Genomic DNA, 25953 nt, shown 5'->3' with positions numbered 1-25953 from the left:
GTGTTTATTATCCGATTATTTTATTATTTCTCAATAAAAAATGTTAAAAGCAACAATAATTTCTTGAACAAAAGCAAGTTTTTTTTGTCAGACAGCATTGCTGCACCATCAACCGTTTAAAAGCATGGATAGTTGCATCCTGAACTCTTTGTCATTTTGCATTAGTCTTTTCTTAATTGCAATAATTGTTTGATTTCGAATAGAAAATCATTGCCAAAAACTTTTCTGGATATCTTCATATATTGCCAAAAACTTAGCAGTTGCCGGAATAAATTTATCGATCCTAACAAGAATGTCATTTAATTCTATCCAGTTCTCACTATAATTTTCACCCCATTTAATTAAACTTGATTGACCAAAATTTATAAGATGTAATTTGTGAATTATGCAAGCTAAAATATAAGTGTGCATGAATTAATTTATTTTAAGATAAAACATTATTTACTTAATAATTTTAGAGTTTAATGTTTATACACAGATAATATAAAATAATTTTACATTATCATTTAATCATAAATCATCAATTAAATTATTTTAAAATAATTATTTTAAAAATTAATAAATTTATAATATATAATTCTTTTTTAATGTATAATTCTTTAAAAGTTATGATTATTTAAGTCAATAAACTCATCATATTTTAAAAGTTGCGAGTATAATTTTTCACCCTATTAGTATATAATTCGTTTTCTCATAATTTTATGGCAGATCGTTGTTATGTAATAATTAATTAATAGCGAATTTGAATTTCAGTCGAAAGTTTCTAAACCAAGATTTGTTAAGATAATGCGAAATATAATCCTTTTCCCCTAAATTAGAGCCTCCAAATTGTAATCTAAACCTGCATTATATGTGGAAAAAAAATCCAAACATGTAGTTTGAGTATTCAAAGCGAATAATTCGGCTATTAATCTCTAGACAAAAAAGAAACCTCGACCCATTTCAGTGTCTATATATAGCCAGGAGAGGTACAAAGTAGTAATCACTACAACCCTAAGAAGAAGAAATCATCATGAGTTCAAAAAATAGTATAGATAGGAAGCCGAAGCACTATGTTCTGGTGCATGGGGCTTGCTATGGAGCTTGGCTTTGGTATAAGCTCAAGCCACGCTTGGAATCTGCAGGGCACAAGGTCACAGTGCTCGACCTTGCAGCTTCTGGAACCAACATGAAGAAAATTGAAGATGTTGACACTTTCTCACAGTACACTGAGCCTTTGTTGCAGCTAATGGCCACAATTCCCCCAAATAAGAAGGTAGTTCTAGTTGGTCACAGTCTTGGGGGGCTCAACATAGCACTTGCAATGGAAAAGTTCCCAGAAAAGGTTGCAGTTGGTGTTTTCGTAACAGCTATAATTCCAGACATTGAACACAAGCCATCCTATGTCTTGGAAAAGGTTTGCTTCTCAGCCTCATCTTTAGTATACTTCATAAAAAAATTCCTTTATTTTTTTCACCCGACGCAAGATGCAATGTTATAAAAAAACAATAATATGAAAACTGATCAGTATATAATAAACTGCTATAATTAATTAAGACTTAAGAGTATCAATAAATTTTAACTGTCATTCTGATCAGTTTAAATTGCTACAATTCATGTGAAAAATGTCCTTTTAATCTGAATGTTATATATTCAACTCAAAGTTATTAGCGTCCGCCATTTTCAATTTTTCATCCATACTCAACACCAATGATTTTTGAAAGCCTCCCAAGCTCCGGCCTCCGGTGACATTTCCTCCATCAATAGTGGCTCCAACCGGCGGTGGTTTGCTTCACCAGGCCGGTGGGGCTTAGAGCCGCATGGTGAGATTTGTTCATGACTACTAAACCATACAGTCTGCAAGTTTGCATGCCAACCAAATCAGGCACTAAATTTATGTTTGACAAAATATTTTATTTAATTTTTAATTTTTTTACTTGTTGAAAAGTTTATTTGATTGTTCAATAATTAATAAGTAATGTTTTTTTAGTAATTTTTTATTAGTTTATATTTTTTAAATTAAGTAATATTTTTTAAAACATTAGTTTTTATTTTTTATATATCTTTTTCCTTTTTATCTTTAATATATTTATCAAATTCTTTTATTATTCTTTTTAAATAAATCAGAGTTTTATTATTTTTCTTTTTTTACTCATTCATTTGTTTCGTCGTCTTATCTTTTACTTCAACATGCAGACCTTCCATTTTGTTTCACATTGAGAGTAAAAAAAGAAAAACAATAAAAAAGAAACATAGGGATTGATTATTTTATTTTTTATATTATGATTACATTCTTAATTTAATGATTATACTATTTATTTTATTTAGGATTATAAATCAAGACATTGATAATGATAAATGATAGATTTATTTTTTTGTTATTATATTTTATATTTTTTTATGTTACAATATTTATTTTAACCATTGTACCACTTATAAATTTAATTTATTATTTCAACACTATATGTTGTCTTTTATTTTTTTTTGAATAATTTTACAATAGATGATATATGATTTATTTTAACTAGTACACTAATTAAAATAATACAAGTATAATATCTACTTATATGTATTTTCTTATATTATCATAAACTTGATTAAAAATATTTTAAGAAACAATATAATATTAATAGTAGAATATTTAACATAAAAAATATAGCATAAAATAGTGGAATATAAATATGTTTATTTTATTATTTTATATTTTTAATTATTTTAATAATTAATTTTATCAAACATTTTTAATTTAATAAATTAGCTTTTAAGTTTTTCATTACGAGTTAGCTTTTCAATTAATTTTATTAAATAAAAATGTAATTTAACGAATTAATAGAAATCACAGGTTATAAAAATAATATAATAACCGTTAAAATTAGATTAGTATAATTTGATGTTTATATCTGAGGTTATTTAATCATTTTTCATTTGAAGTTTGTTGAAAAAAATTAGAAAGAAGTATAATATTGTGAAATAAAATACAGATGCTGCATAGAATTACGTACTAAAGTTCAAGACTCATGCGGAAGGAAAAATCAACCGTGGGAGGAGTCTTGTCGGTGCAGTGAGATAAAGTAGAATAAATAAAGCATGCACCATTCAGAAATGGCACCCCACCAAATATTTGCGTGCTCCACAAATATTATTCCTACTCCGTATCTATATCGATCGTTAATTATTAGTATATAAGAAGAGTATCCTAGTGAATTATTTAATTACTCGTATATCATAGCTTTTCTGAGCGGCTTCATAATGAAACTTCCCACTTTGAAGATTTTTGAATGTAGCACCAAATTAAATTACTTTAAAAATTAAAAAAATTAAATTGAATCTTAAAAAAATTAGATGATCAATTTGAATTTAAAAAATAAATTAAAGGATAAAAAATTAATTTAGCATTATTTTTTCTTTCTCCTTGCATCAACCCAATTAGAGCATCCCTCTTATTCAAACCGTTAGAAAGCTACAACTGTTGATGATAATAGGTAAAGATCAATACACTTATATAACCCAAAATGATGTCAAACAATATAGATAACAGGCTGGCCTAGATAATAATTATCTAAGTGTCATCATATTATTTTAACTGAAATAAAATAAAAGCTACATTTTAATTGTAAAATATATATCTAACTTCATCCAATATAATTCTTTAGCCACCATTTAGATTTGAGAGTGTATTTCGACCTCCCTAAGTTCATCCTAACATTTTTTGGCAAGCCCACATTGAACCTATTTCCTCAAGGTTATGAGACAAATGCAGTAAAAAGAAATAGACATGGGAGCATCTGTTAAAAAAATAAAAATCTAAAGGCTGGGATAGCATCATGTGGGAAACAACTGGCTTGATTACAGGATGATGGAAAAATGGGACAATGTTTTAGTGGGGGAGTTTGGGTGGTGTATTTGTTTTGAAACGAATTGGATGACGGGGAAAAATGGGAGAGATTGAATAAAGATTATTTATTTGGGTAAGTTATGAGTGAGGGGATGTCCAGATATGTTTCTTATAATTAAATGGTTAAAATGCTATATGATGGAGTTTTCATTGTTCTCGGATCTTGGGTCCAAGATGAGGAGTGTCTCTCATTCCATTAGTCAAAGATTATTGTCACTTGTGATATGTAATTGTTGTTGAATTAAAAAGAATTTTACACATAAAACATTAAATATAATTTTTTTTGTTAAATATATCAATTGCTAGGTGAACGTAATATGATCTTATAATATTATATTAATTCTATGGATTAAGATGGAGTTAGATATTTATATTATTTATTTTATATAATGGAATGTTGATAGATGAATAGATAATATGCATGAAAAAACAAGGTAAGAAAATTACAATTATAATCATTTTTATTCCTTCAACAGCTCCTTGAGAGTACCCTAGCGACGAATTTGTTGGACAGTGAATTCTCCAAGAGTGGAAACAAAACCATAGTTGTTTTTGGTCCCAAATTCTTGTCCAATAAACTCAATCAAGCCTCCACCATTGAGGTAATTACATATTACAACCTTGTCCATATATTGCTTGCCGAAAAAGTGGCATGCTTTTTTTTCTTCTCTTACGTAAATAAAAATAAGGATTGGATTTTGCAGGATATAGAATTAGCCAAGACTTTAATAAGGCCAGGGTCCCTTTTTATTGAAGACTTGTCCCAACAAAAAAACTTTTCCATACAGGGATATGGGTCAGTTCCTCTTGCTTTTATCGTTTCCACTGAGGACCAGGAAATTCCATTGAATTTCCAGCATTGGATGATTCAAAATGCTGGAATCAATGTCGAAGTTCTAGAGATCAAAGGCGCAGATCATATGCTTATGATTAGCAAGCCACAAGAACTATGTGATTCTCTCCTCCAAATAGCTACTAAATATGCATGAATCATGAGAATTCATTTGAAACCACGAGATGCTTACAAGTAAAATAATATTCGGTTGCAACGACGAGACAGATATGAAGTTGTATTTTTCATATGTCAGGAAAAAAATGAATGTTGCAATTTGACCATGGTTGTGAATAAAAATTGATAATTCTTTACGTGGAGTCATGAGTGGTGTTTGGCGGATGTGAGTGGTATATGAGAATTAGGGATAAATGTTACTTTTGTGAGAATGTTGTTGTGTGTGATGTGTTGCAAAATGATGAAATTATATATTGGGTGAGAAAGTTTGCTGGGAGAATTTAATTAGATAGTTTGGTGGGAGAGTTAGATAAGAGAGTTAGGTGGGAGGGTTAGATCGGAAAATTAGGTAGAAGCACACTGTTCCACATCATTTATCGAGTTCATGTGAATTATTGAGATCTGTGTTAATGTGGTTGTCAATACATATGAGAGAACGGTGTGCACCTGTGCACATCACAAAAAAAAGTTTGTTCATTGCATCATAATTGTTGATCGCACTATTCTGCATCATACATCGAGCCCACATAGATTATTAAGATCCACACATCAATGCAGTTATTAGTTCATCTGAGTGAACAATGTATAACTACTCACATCACAAACAAAAGTTTGTTCGTTGCATAATGACTGTTGATTACATTGTTCCGCATCACTTATCAAGAACGACCTCAAATTAATAGTAAACAAAAAAATAATGTTTTCAACCCTTAAAACAATATTTAAGTGGTCATGTTATGAAATTTATAAAATTTATCTCAAATACATTAAAAATATTTGTGACAAATTTATTTCATAGTTTTCACGTCAAAGAATCCAAAAAGTTTGTAAGAATGATTCAAGTTGTTTTTTTATTATTACTGCACAACGCACTAATCCTTATCGCATGTTGAGGTCATATGCTGACCCGACTCGCATGCCAATTATTAATGCATGTGATCGCACCAGTGAACACCGACATGCAACACACAAAAATTTGTGTGAACGATTCAAGCTATTTTTTATTATTACTACTCATCGCACTAACCCTTATTGCATCTCGAGATCATGTGTTAGATAGACTCACGTGTCATTTACGGGTGCATGTGATTGCACAGTGAACAATTGCACGCAACTGACAAATTTTATAAATATCACTACCAGCTGAAGACATTCATATAACTTTCACATATTCATCTCAACCCCTATCACTATATGTCACCCAACTGCATATGTTTGTATTTATTACAACGATCAAATCTACAACACTAATGCAGACATCACCTTTATTAGTAACAATACAAAAACTTTTATTGTCAACAAGGTCTTAACCCTTACACAATTGGTTGAATTTCTTCAACAAAAACAAACATTTAACTACACCAACATATCCAACATTTTCACTTTCGATGTCCCATATTTGAGACAAGACTATCACATATGTACACATGTTTTATTCTGGGAGATGATCATGATGTTCAACATTCTTGACAACAACCCAACACTATCATTTGTGGAGTTATTTGTCATAATTTGTAACAACAATAACCCATCAAACAACCAACATGACTCAACCTCCAATCTTGAAGACCTATTAGATGAATACGAGAGCAATGCAAATTGTTGGGTCAAAGATCATGATAGTGATAGTAACATGTCTGTTTCTCATGAACCAATATTCAAACGAGGTTGGTAATCTAGGGATGATCCGTCTGTTAGTTGTTTCTGTTTTGAAGTTTTCCCATGGTGTGCTACGTTAGTGTTTATTGCTTTAACATTATGTCATTGTGAGTTTGCATTACCTACTTTGTTTTATTGTTATTTGTAATACTTATTTTACATAATGAAATAAATTATTTGTTTCAATTTATGTTAAAAATGAAAATAACAAAAAATGACAACTCCTTAAAACGCAAACACTTAAATTTATAAGTATGTGCGAATTAATCATGTCTCTACTATTTACAGATAAATGGCATTGAATTGGTAACTCACAATTTAAACTTAAGGGTGAAAGTAATAATAAACGTCTGGTGCACCATGTATCAAAGTAGAATGACATTTGAAATTGACAATACTTTACAATTTATCAAGTCTTTAAAAAAATAATAGATGTCTTACCAACAAAACTAACATTAAATTGACAATTCACAATTTAAAATTAAACTCTGAAAACAATGATGGACTGCTACACCAAGTAGTAGGGTGAAATAATAGTCAAAATTGAGAACATAATGCACTATATCGATAAAAAAATTGGAAAAATGAAATGTCTCAATCAACATTGGATTACAGACAAGCCTCTATCAAAAAAATAATTATAACCTTATGATAATTCAATACACATCAATGGAGTAAATATTCAAACAATTATAAATAACAACAAGCACCCTCAATACAGCCACACACTTCCACACAATATACCTTCACAAACGAAATTCAATCTCAATATTATAACATTCTTAGGAGAAACAAGCACTCAAATCATTGTTAACTCGAAATTAACATTTATTTTTCCAAATAGATCAATCAAACACAATTAAACTGGTGTTTATTTTCAATGACCTACTTCAATACCAATGCGAGTTCCTAATAAATGTTCTTTTGAGATATTAAAGAGTAGAATGTAAAACGCCCTTCGACAAATCTATTACCGCTAGGTGTATTTTAGAAAATAAAATTTGAAATAATTAGAAGGAGGTGGTGTATATGGGGGAAAAAACCCTCATTAAGACTGCCGTCTCTTTACAACTTTTTTTTTATATTTGTTTTTTATGTTCACTTATATATTTGTTAAAGAAAGCCAATCCCACACACTGCCGTGTGTAATCGTATGGTTCATATACGTACCCAACCACACGAAAATAGTAATAGGATCAAATTAAATCAAATTATTAAAGAAATCATGTAGTGCGTGTTGGGAACGAATTTATACTCTATTACAACATCTTATAATTAAAATACGTTTTGAGAAAAATACAAACGCAAAAGCTACAACAAGTAGATTTTTTATGATTGTGGATCCTTTTGAAACACGAGCGTAATCAATAAAGATATGTTTAGTGATTATTTAATTAAGGAATTGATAAACTATTTTTTTTTTTGAAAGGAGGAATTGATAAACTATTAGTACTATATGCAAAAGTAAAAGCTAAAATGGTGTATGTTCTCCAATTATTTTACGTCTTCAATAAAAAATATTAAAGCAACAATAATTTTTTGAAAAGAAAAGCACGTTTAATTTTTTCTGTCTCACTGAAAGGCATATCGACCATTTAAAACAAGGACCTCTTCTTAATTTGCCATCTTGCATCAGTCTCTTCTTAATTGCAATAATTGTGTTTGATTTCAATGCCAACGCGGACTTTGCTGGATATTTTCATTGTCAAATAAAATACGTACGAAGTACTAATTAGTGCGTCGCAGAGCCTTCTAAACTTGTATGAAAGAATATGAATAGAGTACTGCATGTCGAGCAAAAGGAGGGCATCACAGTGAATCTAATATAAGACCTTTCATATGGACTTGATGTGAAAAAACAATCCAATAAAGAAAAATAAAAAAAAATATTTTTGTGTCATTACTCTTCAATAAACCTTATTTTCTAGACAACGGTAATTAAACAAGTGTCTCCTTATCAGATTTATTTTAAGCTTAACAATCATTTTATTTAATAATTTATATATTATTGTTTCTAAATCATGATTTATCCAAAATTATAAGAAAAATAAGCGTTTACTCAAATTAGAGCTTTCAAAATTGTAATCAGGACGTGTATTGCATCTTAATTAGTTGATCGAAAAACAAAACCAAACATGTAGTTTAACTTTTCAAAGCCAATAATTGAACTTTTCTGGACGGGATGCCAAACCTGACGCATTTCACGTTATATATATAGCTATTAAGGAATGCAAAGTAACTACTACAACCCTCAGAAGAAACCATATCATGGGTTCAGAAAATTGTATAGATAAGAAGCACTTTGTGCTGGTGCATGGGGCATGCCATGGAGCATGGTGTTGGTATAAGCTCAAGCCACGCTTGGAATCTGCTGGCCACAAGGTCACAGTGCTTGACCTTGTAGCTTCTGGAGCCAACATGAAGAAAATTGAAGATGTTGACACTTTTTCACAGTATACTGAGCCTTTGTTGTTTCTATTGGACACAATTCCCTCAAATGAAAAGGTAGTTCTAGTTGGTCACAGCTTTGGAGGGCTGAACATAGCACTTGCCATGGAGAAATTTCCAGAAAAGGTAGCAGTTGGTGTTTTTCTAACAGCTTTTGCTCCAGACGTTGAACACCACCCATCTTATGTCTTGGAAAAGGTATGCTTCCAACTAGTCTCTTGAGGTTAGTTCTGGAAATTTTCATCAAATTTCATAATTATATACAAGGGCTGTTGCTGCTAAACAACACTAATTAATTGAAGATACATGCGTGGGCCAAAGTGTCCATGGAAGAAGGTGACTATCAATACCTTTATAAAAGAGAAAAAACAAATACTAACAATGATCTTTAAGATACTGATTAAAAAGTTGAAATAAAAAATATTTTTATTAAAATATGGAAAATTATATTGTTTATGATTGTTTTTAAACTTTCTTATAATTTTTTAAATAAATATCTTTCTTTTATTAGTTCTTTAATTAATATTTTAAGAACATTAATATTTAAGACGCAAAAGAAATTATTTCTGGACAAATACTTTCTCTTTAACTATTTTTTTTTCTTTTTTTTTTATCTTACATCACTTATATATAAATTTTTCATTATTAACTTTGATAGACTAAAATATATTTTTTATTCTTTATGTTGTTATTTAAATTTAGAAAATAAGAGGCAAAAATAAAGGACACAAAATTCACGCACACCAGTCACAACAACTATACCCTTGGTGTGTATATATATATATATATATATATATATATATATATATATATATATATATATATATATATATATATATATATATATATATATATATATAATAGAAGTTTAACTTTGCTCATATAATCACGTTTCAAATAGACATCCAGAGTTTCTCAGTAGTCAGGATTTTAACACATTCATACAGTCAATTAATCATGATTGTCTTTAACTTATAAGTTAAATTTAAAATAAACAGCCAAAACACAAACAGATAAACCGTCCAATTTTTATTTAACGATTCAGGTTTACCACTGCGTGAATGTGGCAAATATAATTTCCAAATCGACCGTATCTTTGGACATCTTAAGTCTACACTTTCGATCTGTTACTATATGTAGAAAGTAGGAGCAGATAAATTGACTTTTCTACTGTAATTTTTGGCCAAAGAGAGCAGTATAGGAAGTGGGGACAGGGTGTAAAAAACAAATAGTAAAACATGATGAACACTCCTTCCTTAGATCATTATAAAATATTAAATACTTTATTAATATACTTTTTATATATTTTCTCTTCATTCTATAGTATATATATTATTTTTCATATCTATTTTTGTTTTTTTTCATCTATTTATTCTCCAATTCGAGTGTGCATCCGTAAAACAAAAATGTGACGCCAATCATGTGAGATCATTTACCTTTATAACAACATTCTGTTAATTTCATAGCCAGAGGGGTTAGCTTTTTTTTTTCTATTTACAATTATAATTATATTACATTTATTTTGAGAATTAATTTTTATTTTATAAATCTAACTGTTTGTTCTTATATGTAAGAATATATTTTATTATAGCATTTTTTACACGATAGCTGATTCATCGTTTAATTTTATATTTCAAATAATTTTTAAATTGTTAATCATAGACAATTTTTCTTCTACGTTAAAATTTCCTTTTCTTTTTGTTTCTTTTGAATTACATTAATATACGTGGCCATCAATTTTGTAACTTCTTTAAAGAGAATTAATATTAAACTTCTTTGATTAAATTTAGACTATCAAATGATTATGTCAATAAAAAATAGACACGAATACCTGCACTTTTGTGAATTGATCGATACACATGACACCATTTCACATCCTATTCAGTATTCATTGCCAAAAAAAAAAGTAAGAAAATTACAGCGATCGATCTTCACCATTACTATTATTTTTCACTTGAATAGTACAGCGAGAGGACCCCGTTAGCTGCATGGTTAGACACTGAATTTGCTCCAAGTGGAAACAAAACAACAATGTTCTTTGGCCCCAACTTCTTGTCCGACAAGCTCTACCAACTATCCCCAATTGAGGTAATTAATTACATGTTACGATAGTTGCAACAATTAATTACATCATTTTCTAGCTGTCTATTACTACTAGCTAAAGTAATATGCTGGGAAGTCTTCAAAGTTTCGACTCTTCAATTAAAAAAAAAAAAAGAAAAACAAATTAATAAGGATTGGATTTTGCAGGATTTTGAATTGGCCAAGACTTTAATAAGGCCATCATCACTCTTCATGGAAGACTTGACTAAACAAAAGAACTTCTCCAAAGAGGGATATGGGTCAGTGCCACGTGCCTTTATTGTTTGCACTGAGGACCTTGCAATTCCATTGGAATATCAGCTCTTCATGATCCAAAATGTTGGGTTCAATGAAGTTGTAGAGATCAAAGGCACAGACCATATGGCTATGCTTTGCAAGCCACAAGAACTATTTGATTCCCTCCAGCAGATAGCGACTAAATATGCATGAATTCACGTAGCATGCTTTAATTAGTTTTATTTGTTGTGTTTGAATTTGACTTGTAATAGAATATTATAAGATCTCTCGTTTGAAACCACGAGACAAATAAATAAAGCGGTAAGATATATGGCCACTTATGTGACATTTCCTATATATATATATACACATATACACACACGGATTTGTGTAAATTTATAAAACAATTACTATATACGAAGTTGTACGTAATAGTCCTATATATATATATATATATATATATATATATATATATATATATATATATATATATATATATATATTAAAAATGTATGAATATTAGCTATATATATTGGGTATGAGAAGGGATCAAATTATTAGAAATACTTAATTATAAAATTTTGATTAATAATTTTCCAGTCATAAAAAATTAAATAAAATTTGTTAAATTATAGTATTAAATTAGTTACAAATATAAATTTTGGTTAAAGTCTTAAAAAATCTAGATACGACCTTGAGAACAGCTGTAAAGAACAAAAGTGTGCGACAAGAAAATGAAACCTGCCGCACATACCTTACATAAACAACAAGAAAATGAAACCTGCCGCACATACCTTACATAAACAACAAGAAAATGAGGGAAACAGCAGTGAAGAACAATTGGTAGACTACAAAATCAACTTCCACACATACCTTACACCTGCTTGGGGAGGACGTACTGCACATCACTAAGAAAATTTTGGCATGCTCTTCTTTGGTAAGGATCATAATTAAGGTTTTTGGTTTTTTTTATAAAATCCTGTGACGTTAAACAAATTTTGATCCTTTAGACCGATTAATCTTTCATCTTTCGTGTGAATCATTTAAGGCTCCTCAGTCCTTTAACATACTCTTCTAACAGCCATTCAAGTCATAATTCGAATGGAGGAATTAAGATATGACTACCGTAGTTTCCCGTGCATGTGTACACTCTCGCACATTTATAATAGAATTGAAATGGAAGTTATACATACGTCTTGTATATTTCAATCATGGATTTATCCAATTTTGGAACGGGTCGATTTTCTGCACACAAAAATATCACAAACACAAGAGTGAGATATAAAATCTCCAAGCAGGCTGAACAACATGCTAAAAACACTCAAAACCCCAAAATTAAAAATAACGAAACCAAGAGGAAAATAAAACGCAGTCAAATATTGTCTGAAGCAACAAAAGCAGCCTTTTCTTTTATTCTTTGGACAATGAGGTTTGCAAGTGTTTTTTTGCTGCTTCGATATGAATGCTTCCATTAGTCTCACATCCTCCTCATTAATTTCCTCCTGAATTTCAAAGAATGAACACAGAATAACAAAGATAACTATCACACTAATAATAATAATAATAATAATAGATAAAAAAGATTCAAGGATAAAAAAATCTCCTACTCTCATTTTCAGTTTCACACTTACATATTGTCACCTTACTTCTTCTTTTTTCTATCTATAAATCTTTTAAATCAAGAAGCCCAAACAAAATAAGGAACAACGTTTTCCCAAACAGTTTCTAAAAGTATTTACAAGAACAGAAGATAAGAAGATAAAAAATAAATTGATTTTTGTCTCACAAGCTAAAATTAATTTATGTACCAGCTTCTTTGATCCAAGAGAAAGGGTTGCGGCTCTTGTACCCTCCTTCCAACGAATCCAACCCCTTCAAGATCCTGTTGGGGGTAGTACACCACATTGTTACACAATCATAGAGATAAATTTGTTAGTACTGTACTTTTTTATTGTAAAAATAAAAACCCTAACTACTGGATCTACATCATCAAGGCGGCCGCAACAACGAATGCAACGGCGACAACAGATCCGTGGCTGTTGGGGCCAAGATTGGTAGGCGTCCGCAGGTCCGTCGCAGACTACAACGAGGCCAGAGGAAGTGGTGGGGCTGGAGGAGGAGGAGGAGGAAGGGGTGGGGAAGCAGAGGAGGTGGTTGGAAGAGAGGCTTTGGGTGCGACGGCAAGGCTTTAGGAGTAGTGGCAGAGGAACCTGACGGAGATTGAGCGAGAGAGGAGGTAGTTATTTTGGCCATTATGAGAGAGAGAAAAGGCACAAAGTTATGAGAAAGAAGATTAAGAATATGAAGGGTTGAATGTGAGTCTCAACCAACGATGGTTTGAAAAACTATCGTAGATTAACTAATAATGTTAACGAGTCCCAACACGATTTTCTCAAAATCGTCATTTCATTAATCTTAATGATGGTTTTTTAATGACTTTGGTTAATTACAAAAATGTTATAACTCTTTTTTTAACGACAATTTTTCAATAACCATTGTAAATTTGTCGACGTGGAATACATTTTTTTAGTAGTAATGTTGCAACTTTTGGCATTGAGATGAAAAAAATTGAAGATGTTGATACCTTCTCAGAATACTTCGAGCCTTGCAGTTGAGAAATTTCAAAGGTAGTAGTTGGTGTTTTGTTAACAGCTTTTGCTCCAGACCTTGAACACCACCCATCTTATGTCCAAGAAAAGATATAGTTTTGTGTTGAAAAACTTTAATCTTTATTTTATTATTCTTTATGCCGAAGTCAAAATTAAGAAGAATATAACCTGAAACAAATATTAAAAATTTTATGATCTATGATTATTAAATATTAGATAAAATATCTGTATATTTGTAATTGGTTTCTAATGTAAGCACAATCATAAACTTTATAACTTTTTTTTCTAAAGATAATGAATATGACAATTATTGAAATTATAACTAGCAAATATGATTCGCTTGCATTGTGTCCTTCAAAAATAGACACTAATATATAAACTTTTTGTGAATATATACACCTGAGTCACATATGTCACACAATTATATTTCACATCTTGTTCATTATTGAAAAAGAAGCTTTAAGAAAATTACACTAATTTTCACCATTGTTATTATTATTTTTACTTCACATCCTTTTCTATTACTAGCTAAAGTAACAAGATGTGTTATTCATACAATAATTTATACAAAAATATTTTTATCTTTTTTCTTTTTCTATTTAATTATAAAAATTATTGCATATATAATTTATGGTACAAGTAACATTTCTATATATAAAGCAATGTGCTAAAAGGTCTTTGAAGTATCGAAGTCTTCAATAAAAATAAATTAAATCGTATTGAATTTCGCAGGACCTTAAATTGGCCAAGACTTTGGCAAGACCAGCGTCACTCTTCATCGAAGACTTGTCTAAACAAAAGAACTTCTCCAAAGAGGGATATGGGTCAGTTCCACGTGCGTATATTGTTTGCACTGAGGACCTTACAATTCCATTGGAATATCAGCTCTGGATGATCCAAAATGCTGGGTTCAATGACGTTCTAGAGATTAAAGGCTCAGTCAGATCATATGGCTATGCTTTGCAAGCTACAAGAACTATTCGATTCCCTCCAGCAGATAGTGACTAAATATGCATAAATTCGTGAATCAGGCTTCAATTTTATTTGTTGTGGATGAATTTGACTAGTAGGGTTAGAATTATAAGATCTCGTTTGAACCAACGAGACAAATCAATAAATCGACTTTTTCGATACATGCATGGAGCTGTATATTTATTTTTTAAAATGAAGTTTATATATGTAGTGGTATATATTAGTTCTTGTCAATTCATGTTGATGATAAGCAGGAAAAAATATCAAATACATATTTGTTTCATTGTTATTAAATGAAGTTTATCTGAATTCACAGTCGAGTGCAATAAGTGGTAAGCAATTTTCAGGCCAGAATTGATCAAATATGTAAAAATATTGACAAGAAAAGATAGACCTAAAATGTTGAATACTATAAGCATTCTGCTTCAAGTGCAAGATCTGGATAGAAATGGGGTTGAGGACCGTCTCCCCAGCATTTGCCTCCAGCTTTCTCCACAACAATAACAATAACTTCCGATAAAGATTATCCATTAACGAAAGCTATTTCGAATTAATATTATAGTCAACAAAAAAATATATATTTGATTTTATGATCATTCTTTTTATTAACAATTTTCAACTTGCAGGCTTCATCAAATTGCATCTGCGTGACTCTGCTGTCTCCTACATTTATGAAATCGAAGAGACGTCTATGGTGTTCACAATGAGAAGCGGGATGGGGTCAATTTGGAATGGGGTCAATTTGGAAAAGTCACAGAACCATTTTCCATCTTTTCTAGGAATTCTTATTCTTGATCTCTGTGTCATGATTCTATTATATATTTTTCATTTTGGTGCATGTTTATATATTTCAATTTTATGATTATTCTTTTTTATTAGCAATTCCCAACTTAGAGGGCTTTCTCTTAATCTTGTCCTTTTCTATGCTTCATCAAACTGCATTTGCGTGACTTTGCCACATCTGCTACATTTTCTAAATGTTGACGGAGTTTGAGGTGACAAGAGTGATGATGGGATCGATTTGGAAGACGGATGCAACTTTTGAGACTTTGAGGCCGGTGTAGAGAATGGTTCGATTGTGGATTTACATACAGCGTGAAGAACGTGCTTTAGATTTAATGTTCTAAAATAGAAGACTGAATGAATCTGCAAATTTGGTGTTGGAAAAAGGAGATCTCTATTGGTTATATTTTAATCATGTAAAAAAGTGTTTACTTTCTATAATAGCAAGATCTACATTGGTTCATAAAATGATGTAAAATCCCTAAGATTATGTTTGGAGTAATTTTTGGTTGAGTTTTAAAATTCTTAAAGACAACAATCGATTTTTAGTTTTTAAATTTTAGTTTTAATTTCTCTTCAAATTTTAGTTTAAAAATATTTAAAAGTTTTTGTATTACTTAAAAATAACTTCAGATTTTTTTTGGGTGTGATTATGATCACAATAACAATAACGATGATGATGATAGTAATACTGAAAATAATGATGATAATAACAATAATATCAATAATGATAACAATGATAGTAGTAATCATAACGGTGATGATAATAGTATTAATAATGATTATAGTTGGTTACAGTGAGAAAGACGATGATAATAATATCAATACTAGTGATTATGGTAATGGTGGGAGCGAAGGTGGACAATAATAGCTAAAAAAATCATTCTCAATGCAAATATAGGGGTATGTGCTTTTTAATTTCTTATTTTAAAATAAATGTAAAAGTATTTTAAAAATAAATTAAAAAATATTTTAACTCATTTTTTCAAACACATTTAATTTGAAAATTATATTTAAAATTGAAAACACAAAATCATCACCCCAAACAAATCTAATATGATCAATATTAAATGCATTTTTTTTTAGTAGTGATCCTTCCACGCAATTCCTTTTTCACTTTTCAACACTCTTTATTAGACTATTTTATTGCAACGTATCATTCTTAATCTTCACTCAATTAAAGAGTTGGCTTCAATTTACTCCACAAATACCATGATTATAAGCCCCTCTTACTAAAGATCATGTATACTGAAAAGCCATTCTTATTAACCTTAGTCTTTCATGAAAGTGTAACTGAACACTTTTTTCGTTTTCAACTTTCATCGTACTCAATAAAATCGCCTCACTTTTTGAAAATTTATGTACTTAAATTTTTAAATAAAGCATATAATGATCGAAATATTTTACGTTTTAATTCAAACAACAGATAGAAATTGATAAATAATAATGATCTTAAAAAATACGTAAGAATTAAATTAGAAAAATGCAAACCAATGTCTTAAAAAATTGAAGAAGTAGAAAACTTTCATTAAAGAATTAAACAATACGTACACTCTTTCATGATTTTTAATACAATTCCAACAATTGATGTATTTTCTTTTTACAATTCTTTAACCAATGGTGTGAGGTACTGGTTAGCTAGCCTCATTAAATGAAATCTTTATTAAACATTTTTTACTGTATTATTTAATTATTATTTTTATTATAATTTTAATTATTTAACTATCAAATTAATTAAATTATATTTTAATCAATGTAAAAATAAAATTATGAAAATAAAATCCTAACTCAAATATAATAGGCTTAAATATGTTTTAATTTATGGTAAATTTCTGAATTTTACTTTTGGTCCCTAATAATTTTTCTTAACTTTTTTACCCTAATAATTTTTTTTTATTATTGGTCCTTAATCTTTTTTTTTTAAATAGCACTTTAAAAAGTGAAATATATTGATTTAAATAGTACTTTAGGGACTTAAAAATAAAATAAAGTTTTTATTAGGAACTAAAAAGTTAAAAAAATTATTAAGAACCAAAAATATAATAGTAAGGCAAGTTTGATAGCAAGGATTACATTCTTGTACCCTAGCTACTCTACTTTTACAAGTTGGAAAAAAACTAAACTCAAAGTCAATATCTTAATCAAAGTGAGATTTTCTAATCAAAATCAAGTTGGTGTTGGATGTATATTCACGGATTTGGAGTTAATTCATGCCTAACTTCAAAAGAAAAAAAAAAGGTAGAAATTAAGCAGTGCCAAACTTGTTAGTCAAATTAATTAATTTGTTAACTCAACTAGCCATGTGAAAGATTAAGTGTCTGCCAAGCTTTTAAGACTATTGATTTGTTAACTTAAATAACTAATCTTAAAATGTTTTATTTTTTTAGCCGCAAACAAGGAATTTTATTAAGGGTACCATAATTATCCATATGACTTACATGCATGAGTAGGGCTCCATTATAAACACGAATGGATTCATCCCTTATCATAAACATTCTTTCAATGAAGTCCTAGAATAATAGGTATTACAATCATATCCATCCCATGCAACTCTAATTCAGTTTGATCGAAACCCTCCAAACTAAACAGGTTATCAAACAGTAACATCTATGACCTGTAGTCTTTTGTTTCCAAAAACCATATCTCAGCAGTTTCGCCCACCATTTATATACATTGCAAACTAATCTTAGAATTATTACATCAATCACGGTATTAATGCGCAAGTTGTCCGTTGCTATATATAAAGCATGTGATACTATTTTTTATAAGTAAATTAAGCATGTGGTTTAACTATTCAAACTTCAAAGCCGATGATTTGTAGTATTAACCTTTTGCCGACGGGACGGAAACTAAACCCATTTTCTTCGTCTGATATAATATAGCGAGATGGAATGCAATTGCAAACCTTTTGTCGACGAGAAGAAATACACAGGAAGTACAACCATAATAATTTCATTATTTATTATTAGCATGAGTTCAGCTAATTATATATATATATATATATATATATATATATATATATATATATATATATATATATATATATATATATATATATATATATTATCACTTCTAATATTTTGGTTTATTTATAATAACTTATATGATCTTAATTAAAAATTGGGAAAATAATTTTCAGATTTTATATCATAAACGAATGGTCAAAATTTGGTTAACTTTATTATAAATGACGACGTGGTGGTAGCATAAACAAACTAGTCGTGAACAAGAGTGTTCATGGTTTGGTTAAATAATCATAATCATTATTAATAAATAACTAGATTATAAGTAATTATTATAATAATTATAATCATAACTAATTTGTATAACTGGTTATTTAAAAATTGATTATGAATATAACTAATTATATAAACTAATTATATAATCAGTTATATTTAAAACAAGTTATATAATCGGTTACAAATGAAATAAAAAGTTATTTAAACTAATCATTTCTGCAAAACTAGTTTTAGTTTTATAACTATAATTATTTTTTAAATAAAAAGTTATTTAAAATAATCATTTTTATAAAATTGGTCATAATTTTATAACTATTTTTATATAACTGATAATCAGTTATTTTTTTAAAAATTGGTTTTTTTTTAGAGCTGCCCTAGTCGTGAATGTCATCAAGAATATGCGCTACCGATCTGTGACTGTGAGAGCAAAAGACATGAAATACAAAACATGACTTCACTTAGAGTGAACAAGATAGACAAAAGAGTTTCTAAATTGAAAAATAAAAAGGATGAAAAGGAATTTCAACTAAAATTAATGAAAAAAAAGGAAAAAAAATCATTCAACTGTAGAAGTAAAACTTCTAAAAGTATTTTGATGATGTCAAAGATTATTAAATATTCATTTAAACAAGATTAAAAAATCAAGAAGATTCAAGTAAAGATTCAAGATATGCAAGAACCTCAAGAAAAGTATCAAGACAAGTTTAAAAAGAATTTTTTCAAAGAAAAGATAGAACAACACAAAATTGTCCAAGAGAATTTTTCAAGAAATATTTTTTTACTAGAGTTTTTACTCTCTGGTAGTCGATTACCATAAGGTAATAATCGATTACCAGAAGCAAAAAACAGTTCTATAACTGATTTACAAAGTAGTAATCGATTACCATGAGCATGTAATCGATTACCATTGTCTTGTAACGTTCAAAAATATTTTCAAAATAGTGTAATTGATTACACAATATTTGTAATCGATTACCACTGATTCTAAACGTTAGATTTCAAAACTCAACATGAAGAATCACAACCTTTGATAAAATAAACTGTGTAATCGATTACACCATTATGGTAATCGATTACCAGTGATTGGTTTTAAAGAAATTGTCAAGAGTCACAACTTTTAACATGATTTCTTCAAGAGTCATCAAATGGCTATAAATATGTGACCATGACACGAATTTCAAAAGAATTATTCTCAACATCTTTCTAAGAATTTTTGTCTAACATTTGTTTTGTCAAGAAAAGTTCATTCAACAAAAACTTGTGTTATTCTATTTTCTTCTTCTCCTTCATTCTTACAAAAAGCTTTTCAAGAGACCGACTCTTGGTTATAAAAGTTTTCAAGAGACGGTCTACTTGGTTCAAGGAACAAATTTGTTCCTTGGTTGAATCATTGGACACAAAGGAGTAACGTCCTTTGGGATTCATTGCAAGAAGTGAAATTTGCTTCTTGGTATAATCACTAGACACAAAGGAGTAACGTCCGTTGGGGTTCATTGAAAGAAGTGAAATTTGCTTATTGGTGTAATCATTGGACACAAAGGAGTAACATCCTTTGGGGTTCATTGCAAGAGGTGAGATTGTCTTTTGGTGTAATCACTGAACACAAAGGAGAAAGGTTCTTTGGGGTTCATTGCAAGAAGTAAAATTTGCTTCTTGGTGTAAACACTGAACACAAAGGAGAGAAGTCTTTTGTGGTTCATTACTTGTAAAGGGTTTTTACAAGGTTAGTGAAAACGCTCAAGTGATATTTGCTTGAATACTAGACGTAGGCACGGGTTGTGGTCAAATCAGTATAAATCTGATTTTGCATTCTCTCTTTCCTTGATCTCTTTTACTTTCTGTTGTGTTTATATTTCCTTAATGTTATTTTTCCTTATTTGTTATTTAAGTAACTTACAATTAAAGAAATAATTGAATATAGGAAATATCTAAGTAAGGGAAATTTTTTAATTAGGAATAGTTAATGAAATCTTAATTCAACCCTCCTTCTTAAAATTTTTTAGGCCACTTGTCCAACACAAACAAGATGTGAGATGTATAAAATTTTGTTATTTAAAATAAATTGCTTGTAAAAAAATATGTGAAATAGTATATATCTTGGCGGTGGTGATTTGATTACTATTCAAAGCTGGTAATAACTTTTAATTTGTTGACAACCCATTTCTCCATCTATATATAGCGAGATGGAGTACCTATTGAACAGTACAACACAAGAAGAAGATACCATGAGGTCAGAATTTTTTATTTTTTTTATGTTTTTTATAAGCATGATCATTTCAGGGAATTGCATAGATAAGAAGCATTATGTTCTGGTGCATGGGGCATGCCATGGAGCTTGGAGTTGGTACAAACTCAAGCCACGCTTGGAATCTGCAGGCCACAAGGTCACATCACTCGACCTTGCAGCTTCTGGCATCAACATGAAGAAAATTGATGATGTTCATACTTTCTCACAATACTCTGACCCTTTGTTGCGGCTAATGGCCACAATTCCCAAAAATGAGAAGGTAGTTCTAGTTGGTCACAGCCTTGGGGGGCTTAACATTGCACTTGCCATGGACAAATTCCCAAAAAAGGTAACAGTTGGTGTTTTCTTAGCTGCTTTTGCTCCAGACACTGAACACCAACCATCTTATGTCTTGGAAAAGGTTTGCTTCTTAGTCTTGAGGTTACTTGTGATTTTTTTTTTTTATCAATTTTCTTACTTCTGCAAGTGCAATTTCTGCCCAATAATACAAATTGTGGAACTAATTATTTAGACATAAATGCATGGGCTGGATTCCGTGGAAAAGGGAACTATCAATTCCTTTATAAAAATGTTTCAATCACAATTATCATATCACATTTTTTGACTTCCTAAGTCTACACTTTCGTATAGAAACATAATATTAGTTATATATATATATATATATATATAAAGTAAATCCTGTAAGTGATCATTATCTCTATAACAATTATTCAGTGAGGTTGACTGCTGAGCAAGAGACGAGTTGGGATGGGCTCACTCTTGTCCCTAATACCCGATCCAAAACTTTGATTTTATTGAAATCGGATTTTTGATCTAATCAAAATTCAACCTGGTTTTGTATTATTTATAATTAAATTGTACAGTAAAAGAAGTATAAAAGTTAAATTAAGATATATATATATATATATATATATATATATGTATGTATGTATTACAATACATATTTAAAAATAAATAATTTCGTTAATAACGTTGTAAATATAATATCGTATAATTTAAAATATTATATATTAAATAAAAAAAATATTATTAATGTGCATTATTCAAAAACCTAATATGTTTTAAGTGAATGCATATTAAACTAAATTGGATTGGGAAGGCAGCAAGGCTACAATCCGAACTCGTCCCAAAAATACATGCACCGGCTTTATTTTTTATAGTTTGAAATATTTTTATGAGAGGGCGAGCCCTAGTGCAGCGGTAAAGTTGTGTCTTGGTAATTTGTTGGTCATGGATTTGAATCCGGAAACAGGTAATTCAAAAATATACATTGAATGGATAAACATAACATGCACACCCTTTCACATCTTATTTATTGTCAATAATAATGGTGATCACCATTATTACATTTTGCTACTTGAACAGTACAATGAGAGGACCCCGTCGTCTGCATGGTTGGACACAGAATTTGCTCCAAGTGGAAACAAAACATCAATGTTCTTTGGTCCCAACTTCTTGTCCAACAAGCTATACCAGCTCTCCCCCATTGAGGTAACTATATATATATATATTACAGAAAGCCCTCAAAGTTTCAAGTCTTCAATAAAAGCAAATTAATAAGGAATTTGATTTTGCAGGACCTTGAATTGGCCAAGACTTTAGTAAGGCCATCATCACTCTTCGTTGAAGACTTGTCTACGCAGAAGAACTTCTCCAAAGAGGGATATGGGTCAGTTCCACGTGCATATATTGTTTGCACTGAGGACATTGCAATTCCAATGGAATATCAGCTCTGGATGATCCAAAATGCCGGGATTAATGACGTTCTAAAGATCAAAGGCGCAGATCATATGGCTATGAATAGCAAGCCTCGAGAACTATTTGAATCTCTCGAGAAAATAGTTACAAAATATGCATAAATTCACGACGAATGTTGCAGTTTATTTTTATTTGTACGTTGTGTTTGAATTTGACTTGTGTTAGAATTATAATTGGATCTCGTTTGGAACCATGGCTCCACGAGACATAAATAAAGTGATAATCTTGCAACTTCTGCGTCTTTTCCGATACAAACATGGATCTGTATAAATTTTATTTTAAAAAAATTACTAATATGAAGTTGTGTTAATGAGTTCTTTTCAATTGATGTTAGAGTATTTTGGTTAAGAAAGACTCCGTTTGAAATCTGAGGTGTTCTTCTTGAGAGATTCAACTCTTCTAATCTTACCCTCACTTGATGACTTAAATGAAGATCCTGTTGACCAAAGCTAGTAGTTTTTTTATGTCTGTTAGAGGGATGTTCAAATAGTTTCAAACTATTGAAGGCAACCTAATAAGGTTAGTACTCTAAACATAATACTCTAATACACCTACTTTCTAGAAAAGCTACATGTCTTGATCGTTGAAGTGTTTTTATATATATCGTCCGTTTTGCCACGAGGAGAGAACGGAGGAGCTATGCTGTGCAGGAGGAGAAGGGAGATCATGCATATACAGTAGTAAGTACAAATCACACCCTTAAATGATAAATTATCTTTTTCATTCCATTTTTAATTAAGAATGAAATAGAAACATCATTCAAAACTCATCTATGCTAACAAGAATGACATTTAATTCTATTTAGCTCTCTCTATAATTTCCACTTCATATAATTTCAGTCCATAACTGTTTGATCAAAATTTAGAAGATGTAATTTGTTAGTTATATAAATTAAAATATAAATGTGTATTCTTGCATTAAATAATTTATTTTTGCTTAACGATGATTTATTTAATGATTTTATGAAATAATTTTTAGTTTTTTCGAATTCCATTTGTTAGTTCTAATAAATTTCATTAAAAACAAATGTTTTAAAAATATAAATTTCTTTAAAGAAAAAGATATTAACCAAACATTTTGTGGAGGAAACAGAAACCACTCAAACCCGATCCATTTGATTGTCTATATATAGCGAGGACGAATACTAAGTAGCACAAAAAGAAAAGCATCATGAGTTCGGAAAATTGTTTAGGCAGGAAGCATTATGTGCTGGTGCATGGGGCATGCCATGGAGCATGGTGTTGGTATAAGTTGAAGCCACGCTTGGAATCTGAAGGCCACAAGGTCACAGTGCTCAACCATGCAGCTTCTGGCATCAACATGAAGAAAATTGAGGATGTTGACACTTTCTCAGAGTACACTGAGCCTTTGCTGCAGCTATTGGACACAATTCCCTCAAATGAGAAGGTAGTTCTAGTTGGTCACAGCCTTGGGGGGATGAGCATAGCAATTGCAATGGAAAAATTTCCAGAAAAGGTAGCAGTTGGTGTTTTCTTAGCTGCTTTTGCTCCAGACGTTGAACACCGCCCATCTTACGTCTTGGAAAAGGTTTGCTTCTTAATTACACTCTTGAGGTTTCCTTCTGAAATTTCACCAGTTTTCTTACTTATTTCTTCAGACATTGAACACCGGCCACTTTTTTTATCTTGATTTTCTTGAAATTTTAATGCGACCTACTTTCAGTGTGAAGTTTTTTATGCCGCCGTCTGCAAATCAAAATTCCATCATATGTGTGATTTTTATTTCTTAGAAAAAGTTTAAAATTATTGTCTGTGATCCACACTACCAGGTAACTCTCATTGATTACTTATTTATTTAATGAAAGATAAAGTGATCATCTCATATGAAACCCACCAATGTCTATGATATCATGTCAGCACATGAAATATAAAAAAATGGATACTTCATATTTATACTTTTAAGGATCAAAAATAAATATTTAGATTTTGGAGTAATCAAAGAATTTTTTTACAGAATAAAATTAAAATTTAATTTACTCATTTTACCATGAATAAAAACAACAATTTCATAATTTGCAGAGATAAAAATTAAAGAAAATTTTTTAGGAACCAAAATAAAAACCTTATTATAAAAAAATATGATGATGCTAGTTAGATATATTTGAATTATATATTAATATGCACGTCATCAATTATACTACTTTTTTTTATAGATAATTAATATGAAAATTCTTTAGATTTCAAATATCTAATTCTTCGCTGATGTCAACCAAAAATATACACTCTGAAAACTTGAGAAACATTTCAAATCTTATTCATTGTCTATGTAAAGAAAAATACAGAATGAAGAAATTACACTCATCTTTAGCATTATTATAATTCTTTCCCTTGACAGTACAATGAGAGGACCCCATCAGAGGAATGGTTGGACACGGAATTTTGCCAGTGTGGGAACAAAACATTAATTTTCTTTGGTCCCAAGTTCTTGTCTTACAAGCTCTATCAACTCTGACCCATTGAGGTGCGTAACAATTGCATGTTACGACAATATCATATCCTTCACTATTACATGTTAGGACAATTACTAGCTAAAACAACATGCTGAAAAATCTTCCTAGAATAAAGTCTTGAACAAAAAGACAAACAAATAAAGGATTGAATTGATTTTTGTAGGACCTTGAATTGGCCATGACTTTGGCAAGGCCATCATCATATTTCATCGAAGATTTGTCTAAGGAAAAGAACTTCTCCAAACAAAGATATGGGTCAGTTCCACGTGTTTATATTGTTTGTCCTGAAGACCTTGGAATTCCATTGAATTACCAACACTGGATGATCCAAAATGCTGGGTTCAATGACGTTGTGGAGATCAACGGCGCAGATCATATGCCAATGTTTTGCAAGCCGCAAGAATTATGTGATTCTCTCCAGCAGATAGCTGCTAAATACCAATGAACCACTTGATACATCAATAAAGTGATGATATATATTCTTGCAAACATGAGGCGTATATGAAGTTGTATTCTGGTTATGTTGGAATCTTGTTGAATTTATATATATATTTCGATTTGGTCA

General features: G+C 30.1%; 3 protein-coding genes, 1 long non-coding RNA gene and 1 pseudogene across 5 annotated transcripts; 4 read left to right on the top strand and 1 right to left on the bottom strand.

Annotated features, from left to right (window-relative positions):
- Nucleotides 1-814: 814 nt before the first annotated feature.
- Nucleotides 815-5365, top strand: LOC114382743 (salicylic acid-binding protein 2-like). The gene is made up of 3 exons (XM_028342340.1): nt 815-1396; nt 4351-4476; nt 4579-5365. Exons 1-3 carry the CDS (start codon nt 1013-1015, stop codon nt 4861-4863), a joined length of 795 nt encoding a protein of 264 aa, XP_028198141.1. The 5' UTR covers nt 815-1012; the 3' UTR covers nt 4864-5365.
- A 3395-nt stretch (nt 5366-8760) lies between these two features.
- On the top strand, nt 8761-11670 carry LOC114382737 (salicylic acid-binding protein 2-like). Its single transcript, XM_028342327.1, has 3 exons — nt 8761-9188; nt 10953-11078; nt 11241-11670. The coding sequence occupies exons 1-3, from the start codon at nt 8811-8813 to the stop codon at nt 11520-11522; spliced, it is 786 nt and encodes a 261-aa protein (XP_028198128.1). The 5' UTR covers nt 8761-8810; the 3' UTR covers nt 11523-11670.
- Nucleotides 11671-11841: 171 nt separating this feature from the next.
- Nucleotides 11842-13677, bottom strand: LOC114370570. Its single transcript, XR_003657870.1, has 3 exons — nt 13295-13677; nt 13118-13191; nt 11842-12811 (listed from the first exon to the last, which is right to left on the bottom strand). It is a non-coding gene; the product is annotated as an uncharacterized LOC114370570 (long non-coding RNA).
- Nucleotides 13678-21099: 7422 nt separating this feature from the next.
- Nucleotides 21100-23242, top strand: LOC114382713 (salicylic acid-binding protein 2-like). Of its 2 annotated transcripts, none has more exons than XM_028342305.1 (3): nt 21100-21488; nt 22526-22651; nt 22738-23242. In XM_028342305.1, exons 1-3 carry the CDS (start codon nt 21138-21140, stop codon nt 23017-23019), a joined length of 759 nt encoding a protein of 252 aa, XP_028198106.1. In that variant the 5' UTR covers nt 21100-21137; the 3' UTR covers nt 23020-23242. The 2 variants fall into 2 exon arrangements, with proteins under 2 accessions (XP_028198106.1, XP_028198098.1); XM_028342297.1 differs by having other exon boundaries at nt 21100-21560.
- A 764-nt stretch (nt 23243-24006) lies between these two features.
- On the top strand, nt 24007-25953 carry LOC114382727 (annotated as a pseudogene).

The sequence above is a fragment of the Glycine soja genome, chromosome 2, assembly GCF_004193775.1.
Source record: "Glycine soja cultivar W05 chromosome 2, ASM419377v2, whole genome shotgun sequence".
NCBI classification, from domain to species: Eukaryota; Viridiplantae; Streptophyta; class Magnoliopsida; order Fabales; family Fabaceae; genus Glycine; species Glycine soja.
Note: the sequence above shows the minus strand (reverse complement) of the source record. Positions and strands in the feature narration are given on the sequence as shown.

Bases quoted from the DNA above. Each gene is read 5' to 3' on its own strand.
- LOC114382743 (XM_028342340.1), top strand. From the start codon at position 1,013: ATGAGTTCAAAAAATAGTATAGATAGGAAGCCGAAGCACTATGTTCTG. The intron at 1,397-4,350 runs GTTTGCTTCTCA...TTCCTTCAACAG, and splicing joins CATCCTATGTCTTGGAAAAG to CTCCTTGAGAGTACCCTAGC. The intron at 4,477-4,578 runs GTAATTACATAT...TGGATTTTGCAG, and splicing joins ATCAAGCCTCCACCATTGAG to GATATAGAATTAGCCAAGAC.
- LOC114382737 (XM_028342327.1), top strand. From the start codon at position 8,811: ATGGGTTCAGAAAATTGTATAGATAAGAAGCACTTTGTGCTGGTGCAT. The intron at 9,189-10,952 runs GTATGCTTCCAA...TCACTTGAATAG, and splicing joins CATCTTATGTCTTGGAAAAG to TACAGCGAGAGGACCCCGTT. The intron at 11,079-11,240 runs GTAATTAATTAC...TGGATTTTGCAG, and splicing joins ACCAACTATCCCCAATTGAG to GATTTTGAATTGGCCAAGAC.
- LOC114382713 (XM_028342297.1), top strand. From the start codon at position 21,138: ATGAGGTCAGAATTTTTTATTTTTTTTATGTTTTTTATAAGCATGATC. The intron at 21,561-22,525 runs GTTTGCTTCTTA...CTACTTGAACAG, and splicing joins CATCTTATGTCTTGGAAAAG to TACAATGAGAGGACCCCGTC. The intron at 22,652-22,737 runs GTAACTATATAT...TTGATTTTGCAG, and splicing joins ACCAGCTCTCCCCCATTGAG to GACCTTGAATTGGCCAAGAC.